The sequence below is a fragment of the Sceloporus occidentalis genome, unplaced genomic scaffold, assembly GCF_023333645.1.
Source record: "Sceloporus occidentalis isolate IW3139 unplaced genomic scaffold, rSceOcc1.0.p SCAF_122, whole genome shotgun sequence".
In the NCBI taxonomy this organism is placed as follows: Eukaryota; Metazoa; Chordata; class Lepidosauria; order Squamata; family Phrynosomatidae; genus Sceloporus; species Sceloporus occidentalis.
In genome coordinates, this window is record NW_028317102.1 from 1,820,476 (window position 1) to 1,831,262 (window position 10,787).

A 10,787-nucleotide genomic window follows, 5' to 3' on the forward strand; every position below is an offset into this window, starting at 1 on the left:
TACCAGTGATATTTTAACCCCTTCTTTCTTTAGCATCTATCTTTGTTTTTGTTTTGTTTTTTTAATGACTTTTGTAATTTATTCTGAATAAATTAGTGAGATTTCTAAAGAGGTGTGTCTGTTTTTAACTATTAAACAAATAAAAGATTTACTTTTGGTGAAGTCATTTTTTCCCCCATCTTGTAATATATTAATTTAGTTCTGGTACAGGCAGAGACAGCGGCAGTTCCGCTTTTATATAAAAATGAATTATTAAAATTAATTTGAACTACTGCTCTCGTACTCTGACTGCCGATCCTCTGCTGAAATACTCCAGCTGGAATGTTTTGGGTTGTTTTGTGTATTTTCACAAAACCTTAATTTTACTAGTTTTTTATTTTTTTTTAAAAAAATACTATTTTAATTAATATGGACAAGTCACAAAAAGGCATTCCTGTTAATAAACAATACATGCAAAGCAGGTGAATAAATGTTAAATATTTAGCGAAATATTTTAGCAGTTACTTAGCCCATAGTAAATTTCATTGCTGATTTTCCATGTTAATAAACAGGTTTGTTAAATGGACACAGCCTAGCAAGTGTTTCAATTTGTGACGTCACAACGAGCATGATATTTAACATTTGTCTTTGCTCCAGTTGGCGTTAAAATGAAAGCAGGACACCAAAGGGCAAGCAGGGCACCCAAATCGAAATTATGTTGAATGGCTGCTCCAATGGGGTCACCTACATGAACTCCACGCGTCTTGAAAGAAGTCTGAAGAGTGCAACCAATTAAAGCATTCCAAATAATGATCTTTTTTTCCACATTTTGAATAACCCCCCCCCCAAAAAAACATTGAGTTTTGTTCTTGGATCATTTCTCGGACCCTACATCATGGTGCCTACAGAATTTAGAGATACATCTTGCAGGTTGGTTTCTGCAGTACCTATGGGACAGACGGGGATGCTCAGATATTACTGAAATAAACCTAGGATGGAAGATAATCCCTGGTAATCTCCTACACGATAGTGTATTAACTAGGAGTTGTCTAGCAGTTGTTGACTTGTATTGAGAGGATGATTTTATGAACACAGAAGAGAAGATGTTCCCTGACAGCTGAGTCGGCTGATCTGAGCTCAGACAAGTCTGAGGGTTTTTTCCCCAGTCAGTCCGTATGAAGCAAAGAATTGTTTTCCATGCTGTCAGCAAATTTGCGCTCAAAGCGGCAGAGACGGAAATTGAGATTATGACTATTTTATAAAATGACAAATTCATTCTTAGATGTATACGGGGGAAAAAAAACTTGTACCAACCAGAAACAAGATAACGAAATTACACTTTGAGTATCTCTTATCATAACCCAAGCTCCCCTTTTCTGGGGCGTGGCTTAATGAGGAAGTGGGTGGGGAGTGAGCATGGCTAAATACAGCCCCACCCACCAACCAACACACCCAGAGAAAGAGGAAAGTGACTCAGAGACCCAGGGAAGCAGAGCTTCACCCAGAGACTCCGGGTCAAACCTAGAGAGTTCCCAGATATGATTTTTACACTCTGCGGGGCTGCTGACTCCCCTGTTGACTTTCCTGTAGAAGCACAATTACTCTGTCTAGTCTGTCAAGTTTTTTGATAAATTTGTCAGTGTTCTAAAATTCTCAGGTTTTGTACTGATTTGAATCTCTACTCCTATACTGTAAGAACCTTTCAACCAATAAAGAAATAAATTAAGGAAAATAAACCAACAGACTTTTATATATATATTATACTGAGTATGGGTCAGCTCACTGCATTACTTAAACATTTTACACATTTTAACTATAAAAGGGCAATACGGGTGGGAATATTCATAAATATTTAAAAATTATTTAAATGGAGAAAAATATAAAGCCCATATAGCAAGCATTTAGAACATAATAGCGCTAAATCTATTCTCCTATGAAGAGCTTTTTCTTTAAAAAAAATATTATTACCGTATTGGCTCGGATATAGGCCGCCCCCGTATATAGGCCGCACCCTAAAAGTTTGGTGCTTTTTTAAAGAAAAAGTTTTTTTCTTTAAAAAAGCACCAAAAAAACATGCTGCCACTCTGTCCTCCCCTCCCCGAGATATGCTACCACTGTCCCCCCCCGAGATATGCTACCACTGTCCGTCCCCCCCCCGAGATATGCTACCACTGTCCTCCTCCCTCCCCGAGATATGCTGCCACTGTCGTCCTCCCTCCTCCGAGATATGCTGCCACTGTCCTCCTCCCTCCCCGAGATATGCTACCACTGCCCCCCCCGAGATATGCTGCCACTGTCCTCCTCCCCCCCCGAGATATGCTGCCACTGTCCTCCTCCCCCCCCGAGATATGCTGCCACTGCCCCCCCCCGAGATATGCTGCCACTGTCCTCCTCCCCCCCCGAGATATGCTACCACTGTCCCCCCCCCGAGATATGCTACCACTGTCCGTCCCCCCCCCGAGATATGCTACCACTGTCCTCCTCCCTCCCCGAGATATGCTGCCACTGTCCTCCTCCCTCCCCGAGATATGCTACCACTGCCCCCCCCGAGATATGCTGCCACTGTCCTCCTCCCCCCCCGAGATATGCTGCCACTGTCCTCCTCCCTCCCCGAGATATGCTGCCACTGTCCTCCTCTGCCCCCCGACTTACCGGAGCTGACTCCCGGGTATCTTGCGAGGCCGGCGGGGGACATCTACGCAATACGCGTATACAACTTCCGGTGCCGGATGTCCCCCGCCGGCCCCGCAAGACACCCGGGAGTCTGCTCCGGTAAGTCAGGCGGGGGGCCAGAGGTAAAACGCATCGTGCGGTTAGACAACCGCACGATGCGCTTAGACAACCTCCCGTGCCAGCACCCCCCCCCGTGGGAAGTGCTGGCAGGGGAGGCTGTCTGAGCGTATCGGAGAGTAGGATGCAGGTCCCCTGCACCGCTGCGGGGGATCTGTATCCAAACCCCGCTGCCTGCCCGGCGCCCGGGACTGCATGTCCCGGGCGTTGGGCGCTAGATCCCGAATATAGGCCGCAAAAAAAAAAAAAAAGTGCGGCCTATATTCGAGCCAATACGGTATTTAACATCCCAAACACAGAAAGTTAAACGCTTAAGTTTGAAAATGTAGCCTTTCATATGAGTCCCTTTATTTTTGACATTTATTCTTCCCCGCTAACTAGATACATCCTTTAGTAAAGTAAATTTCTGTTAACTTTTCAAACATTTAATCCCTGATTGAACTCCGTGACCAGATCGCCTACCAGCTCCTCAAAGCATTAAATGGAGACGTACCTTTCTTTTTCGATTCTTTTTTCGTGCTGGTTTTAACAGCCACTTGAAGTTCTGTCTCAGTTGACATCCTATTGTATCCTTATTCGTCTTCACACAGATCCGGTGTCTCAGTAAGGCTCATTTAGCTCTCTTCTTCAAAAAATATTAAAAAAAATTGCTCGGCCTTCAGATATGATAACCCAACTTATATCTCCTGTTCATTTCTGCCACGAGCTGGAAGAAGAAAGGACAGGCAGGTTAGAGGACAAGGCTGTCAAAATATGTCATGGAAGTGAACACTGAAATATTGGGTTACCTTAACATGTTAGATCTATTAGCCAAAGGGACACATTTTTTAGGGGGTCATTAGAGGTGCGGAAAGGTTTAATTAAATGTTTTATGTGAATTTATAAATTAGACAATAAATAATGCTTTACTTCATTTTAAATGGCTTTCTGCTGTTTCTATACACGTTTTTCAGACTTTTAGGGCTTGTAGAATTATTATTATTATTTATTGTTTTATATAGCGCCATCAAATTCCGTAGCGCTGTACAATGGGTAGACAGCACATAACAAGTAGTATGTAACAAATTGAATTACAGAGACAACAGGTGAGGAGGGCCCTGCTCAAACGAGCTTAGAAGAACCCTGTGATACCCTCATACTCAGCAAACATTCTGAGCTTCTAGAATAGAGGGGCATCAAGGAAGGAAGGAAGGAGGGATACAAAGAGACTGATGATATCAAAGAATAAAGTTCAGCACAGGAACATGGGGGCATAGAAAAAAAATATAGTCTCTGCTTTGGGTGGAGATCCAAGCTGCGGAACTCAAGGAATGACACCGATGTGCACACAATAAGTGAAACAAATGTGTCGCTTCTTGAAGACTGGTTTTCCAGGATGGAACCCTTACAGCACTAACGTATAAAGTTCCAAGAGATAACTGGGCTTCTCTGTATAACAACGTTATGAGATACACCAATGTTCCACCAAGTAAACAAGTGTCCCTTCCATGCCAAGTTTTAACTCATGTTTCAAATGAACATTGTTTATGTTTAAACACTTGGCCATTTGGTTTTATATATTTGGACAAAGACACGGTTAAAATCTGCAGGGAGGGGGGAAATGGAGAAGTTTTGCAACATCACCCCAAAAAGAGTTACTAAAGAGACGGGGAATCTGTCTTGCGATACAGGACGGGCTCTGGGTTTTAATCAACTGGTAAAAGAAGAGTTGAATGTACTTCTGCTGTCCTACAAACATCTGCTTTAGCAACTAAAAAAATAGTATCAATATGTAACAATATGCAAATAATATAAACCATTTGCTTTAACCAATAACCAGAAAACCCCCACATCGTCCGCAATAGATAAATCTGGCCAACTCAAGTGCTTTCAGCCATCCAAAACATAACAAGTGGAATAAACGTATCTGTTCTATAGCCGTTCATTTGCTCGGAACGCATGGCTAACAATCCTTGGATAGAATCTCAAGTATCATCGAACAACTTCACATCGCTGTTTGTTGATGGATCAGATAATAACGCCGTATTCTTTACACGCATAAGCAAACATAACATCGTATTTTACATATATATGGGAAAAAATCTTTCAAGCCAAATATTTCTATACTGTAAACATTTTTTTTTACATTGAGATCATGAATTTATCTATGACGAGGAAACTAACAGCTCTGCTTCTTGTTCCTGAATTTACATCAGTGCTTAAGACGGTCCTTATCTTACTAATGTTTGTAGCTGAGATTTGTACACAACTTATAATATTTATTTTTATACTTTTTTTGTACCGCAATTTTTTTTTCTTTAAGATCAGAGGCAAAGAAAAGCCAATGTAACAATTTAAGAACTAGCTAATTCATACAAACTTGTTTTTAACGGAAATTGATAAATTCGTATGAATCTCTCCGAAAATGAGGGCGATTTTTGTTCTTTCTGTCATTCTGATCTGCCCCGAGGAATCAAAAAAAAAAATCCCCTATGCTCCCGGCGCCTACCGCACAGCAGCACCAAGTTCTCTGAAACTTTTAAGTTTTGAAGACTGAACAGATTTTATTCACACTGTGAACACAGCGAACCTCTTTCAACATCCAATCTGTTCTGATATTTCCGAGCATAGCGTGGAAATCTCAAGTTTAACACTCGATATAATCATGATTTTCTGGCACTTGGGTAAAGAGATTTTTGAAATGGATGCAGAATTTTGGTTTAAGTCGTATTCTACAACTAGAGGGATAAACTCTCTCTGTTTTCTGATTTCCGATGTGCCGTGATACATTGCGGAACCCGATCTACATGCACATGAATGCTGAGCACCAGAATAATTCCATGTGCACGTGGACCAAAAACAGTTCCGATACATTTTTCTTTTGTTTTTGTCCATTTGTCTTCAGAAGACAAATTTAGCTTCCTGTCCTTTCGGTTCAGAAGAAATCCAGAGAGCTTTTTTCTACTTGAAACTAAATTTGTAGTTTTTTTTCTCACTTTCTCTCTCTCACTCCCTCAACTACCTTCTCCGACAACCGCTTCCATGTCTCCTCTTTGCAGACATCCTTCTCCTCTCTTCAGCGCTCTTCAGAGTACTTCTGCAACAGGCCAAAGCCGCTGAAGAGCGCTGAAGAGGAGCGAAGAATGTCTGTAAAGGGGAGAAACAGAAGCGGTTGTCAAAGAAGGTAGGGAGAGGGAGTGAGGGGGAAAAAAGACATATTTCAAATGTATATAGAGAACTTTCTCCTTGGTTTTAACCCCTTAAGGACAATGGGCGGTCCCTAAACCCATTGAAAACAATGCATTTTGAGCCCGTACAAGTACGGGCTTTGTCATTAAGGGGTTAATTTACATTGTTGGTGATCCTTCCCTGTTTTAAGGACATTCATACCAATTAACATATTTTAGAATATTCTTAAAAACTAAATTCGTACAAATAAGAATACACAAGTCCAATTTCTTACGCTATTATATTCCGAGCAAGAAGGTCCCCAAGCCACCCTCTTCCACTGCCCAACAAACGAAACTAATGTTTCTACTCAATATGTCCTATTTAAACGATAACTTATTATAGGTGGGATATGGCATCTTACTAGATTATTGAAGCAGAACCACAAGAATGTCTTGGTTTATTTAAGTCTCTAAAATATATTCAAAGAAACTTGGGATGCGAATGCAAGAAGGGACCTCATTCCCACTTCAAGAAGAAATAATTCCTTCTGTGGAGCAAAAATATCATCTCTCTGGATCATGTCAATATGTAAAGAATGATCTTACTTAGTTTTTGGAAGCTCAGTTACATTGTTATTAGGTGGCTATGGAAGGAACCAATACTTAAGGTTAAAATCAGAACCACAAATAAGACAGCGTTATCCTTGAGAAACAATATGAACAATATAAAAAGTAAGAAAGTTACATGTAAGAATTATAACAGCCATCAAGGAACCTTGACAGTAAATTACTTTTTCTAAGGCTAGTGAAGGCAAAATGAACAAACTCCACTGAATTATACCGTACATGGGATGTAATTGAAGATGTGAAGCCTGAAGCTTTTGACAGCTATAATAAATAGATTTTATTTTTTAGCTCGCTAGTAGAGGATTGTGATGTTTAGCTATGTCTGATGAGCTTAGTAATTTTGTTTAATACACATTGTTGTGTAGACAGCGTTATAATGTATGCCTCGGTCAACATTAAAGTAAAACCAGAGAAAAATGTTTAGCATTAAACTAATTCCAGTGACTTTTTATATGTTTTTTTTGAATTGTTGGCAGCCCAACACTTCTTGATACCGAAGGAGGCCCATCTACCCAATTCCCATCGACTGGTCCCAGGCCCAGGAGGTAGATTAGACTCTTGAGGAATCAGGCCCACCATTGTGCCCTTGCTCAGCCTCTGATCTCCTCAACTGAGCTGCCAAAGCCTATATAACGATATCAGATCTTTACTTCCTGCGTAAAAAATTATAGCCTTTTCCTATTGGTTAAAGGGACAGCTGGGCAGACCAGCTTCCTGTTTGGCACAGAATCGGAAATTCTCTTCTTGGAACATAAAAATCCGCCGCGATTAACGTTTTTTGTAAACGCTCTCTGTCATTTCAAGAGCGTACAAAATTAAAACTGTGTGGATATTAGAATGAAAGCTGGTGGCTTCAGGCAACAACAACAACAAAAAAAAAAAAGAAAAGAAAAATGCATAAAAACATGTTTTTCAAAAAAAAATTAAAAATTACACATTTGGCATTTCAAATGCAAATTTCCAAATATCACGTTAGAAACGGAAGATAAACACTGACACGGCTGAATGCTCCCACTTTATTAAAAAGTATGTTACTAAACATGATTGTTATTCAAACGGCAGGCAAATTTTTGGAAGATGGAGCAATTGTCATGCAGCCCTACACACACAGACACACAGACACACAAATCTCCTGCAGACAAAACAATTTCGGGCACACACTAAAATACTAATAACTAAAAAGTACACAATATCAACATTTTGGGTTCCAGAGAGAGGTGGTGTGCAATATGAGGAACGTCTACCCGGCACACAAAAAGATTGATCGTTAAAATACGTACATTTTCCAGATGGCTCGTTCTGTGTTTCTCACCATTTGTTTGGGGGGGGGGGGGGGAGTTGGACTTTTTCATGTCTGTCCAGCAAACGACTGCTTAAAGTGCAGATGAAGAGGGATGTATTTCGGGATTAGCTAAATGGGGGAAGCCAAGCAAAAACTGTTGTGGAAAAGCCGTGAGAATTAAGCGCTGGACTGCAGCGTCGTTTTACGGAGCATGCTGGGGGGAAAACGCTTGCCTCTCCACAGAAACGAGAAATCAAATGCTTGGCACTTTGTACGTGTTCAGAGCTGCCAAACACTCGATGGGATTCAGCATATGTGGAAAGTAACAGACCATTTCCCTATTAGAAGTATTTGTCACTCTAACTTTTTGCAATTACACGTTGGAAATCACCTGAGGAAGGACAATTACCGTCACTTTCTAAAATCATATCCCCCAAGTGTCCTTTTTTGAGGAGGTCCATGCTTTCTTTTGACCACAAATCCCCGTGCCCCTCTTTCCTCCTCTGATGGCCCTCTTTCCTCTCCAACCCCCCTCTTTCCCCCTCCGATGCCCCTCTTTCCTCCTTCGATGCCCCTCTTTCCTTCTCCAATGCAGCTCTTTTTTAGGAGCTCAGGAGCTCAGGATTTCTGGGTAAAAAAATCAGCAGAAGATGGGTTCATATCATGATATGGTCACCTACCACCAAGAGAAAATTGATAATAGACTGTAATACATCGGTGCTACATGGAGAGATGCTGACCCAAATAAATGAATACCGTCAATCACAGGCCCAGAAACAGAGGGAATGTGTTTATAAATTAAATAGTGTTTATAAATAAAATATAAAACATATAAAACATATTCTTCTTTAAATGCCTTAATCAGTTACAAAAAAAGAGCTCCCAGTAGGTCAAAAGTCACCTAAAAGTCTTGGTAAAGTCCCACTCCCAGTTGCACCTTTAGGGGGCAATGTTGGACAGTGTGAAACGCAGCAATCCTCCATTGGTGTGTGTGGTTAACCTCTTAAATGCTGGCGTGCAAAACTTCTGTGTGTGTATTTATTAAGGGTCTAATGATGGTCCTTGTAAAAAAAACCCAAAAAACATTACTTGTCGGGAAGTAAAGATATTCTGGATGTCACCTGTGTTCAAGCAGGGATTTCAACTGTGGTATAGCAGTGAGAAAAGCACTAATTGGTATGTTAAGATATTATCAGACTAGAATATGAAGGGGTCGGCTCCAGCCAGTGACCCTGAGAATCTACCCAGTCAACCTCAGACCTCTGAGACTCGGGTAAGGAGCGTATAATATGCGATATACACAATACAGCAAAGAGCTGAATGCTTAAATTGGCTGTTTTGAGAGAACTCGCTCATACAACCCACGTAATGACACTCGCTTGTTGTGTGGCTTCACTTCTCACAATCCTAGATGTGATCAAGAAAATGAATTGGTGATTTAATTTGTGATGTAATGAGAAAACCATAACGGGGGCTGAATTATCGGTTTCAATTACGCTTTTGTAGGGGAAGTTAATTATTGCTTAATGACTCCCGATTCTGTGTCATTAAGTAACAGCGCAGCTGACTTCTCCTTTAGGTTTTTTACACAAATTAGAACACAAGTTCCCAATAATTGCAAAGATCAGAAGCCGAAACTATAATGAGCAAAAGGGGCAAGTCAATGTACTATCGAAGAGGAGATGATCCGAAGAAAGTACAGTATCCCCTTACAAGTAATAGGTTTCTTGTCCGAGTAACAAAGTAGCTATAATTTTATCTGGCAGTAACAGTTTTTTGCTTAGCAGCGATGTGGAGACGCAGGTACATCTAGTTTTACTGTAGAAGTAGTTATTCTGAAGGCAAAATGCTAAACCGGGAGCAATCAGCTCTAAAAGAACAGAACCGGCAAATTTAACTGAAGATTTCCTGAAATTTATAAGCATATACTTATTTGGTCTAACACCAACAATTATTAAGATTTTCCAGCAAACCAGACCCATTTGGCCCATCTAGTTCTTAAATCAGTGGTTTGTAGCAGCTTAGATTCAGGAGCCATATGCCTATCCCATGTATGTTTACAGTTAGGGAGAGAACAGGAAGTGGATTACAACTTCCTGCTTGGGACGACAGTAGAATTCTACTGCGGATTGCACCAATAGAAGAAAATTTGCATGAAAGATTCTTGCTATGCCAGCAGCGGAGGAAGATGTCACAGCTGGACAATATAAATCTTAATAACTGAATATTAAATAATATTAAGAACAACAGAAGTGATTGATGTTTTTCCAGTGGTTGATTTGATACAACTTTCATGAGACGTACCCTTTAATAGCCCCCCTCCCCCTTATGTTTGCATTCGTGGCTCCCCCCATCAGTGTAATTGTTGTGTAAATTGTATAGTACCTTTGACACGACGGGCTAGAAATCCATGTCGTGAAGTGTAACAGAATGACTGGGGGCCATAACGAACCAACACGCTGTACAGTGGGCCTGTGACATTCTGTGACATTTCTTTAATGTGTTTTTTGTTTGCTTTAATGATTTTAGATTTTTTTTTTATACTAAAAGTTGCCAGTATTTTAGAGATCTGAAGCAGAATGACACAGTCTTGTATCTAAATTAATTCTGCATCTTTTCATGACTCAAGGATAAAAAAAACCCCCTCATAATTATTTTATATATAAAAAAAAGTAAACTTGATTAAATTGGCTTTTTTAATGCCAAAGGGAAAAGCAAATAACCAAAAACAAATAATTCCTAAATTATTTTGGTTTTGGGTGGTGGGGTTTCTGACAGTCACTGCTGACTTCAATGGGACTTTAACTCTTATACTTGGGATAACTGCTTACTCCAAACCCCAAGAATGCAAATCAAGCCGTCATGCTTTACCGCACCTGCGCAGGTAGCATACTGTAGTATGCCGCCCCACTTCATTTTCCACCTTCATAAAAAATGAATGCATGCATGGATTTGCATGT

General features: G+C 40.4%; 1 protein-coding gene across 1 annotated transcript in view; it reads right to left on the reverse strand.

The window, feature by feature from the left end:
* The window catches only part of LOC149282148 (disabled homolog 1-like), an 83,524-nt gene extending 80,189 nt beyond the window's left edge, over positions 1–3,335 (reverse strand). The window contains exon 1 of the mRNA XM_089498566.1: positions 3,263–3,335. Within this exon, the coding sequence (XP_089354692.1) occupies positions 3,263–3,329 (67 nt within the window). The 5' untranslated portion in view covers positions 3,330–3,335. The remainder of the gene's footprint in view (positions 1–3,262) is intronic.
* Positions 3,336–10,787: the final 7,452 nt, after the last annotated feature.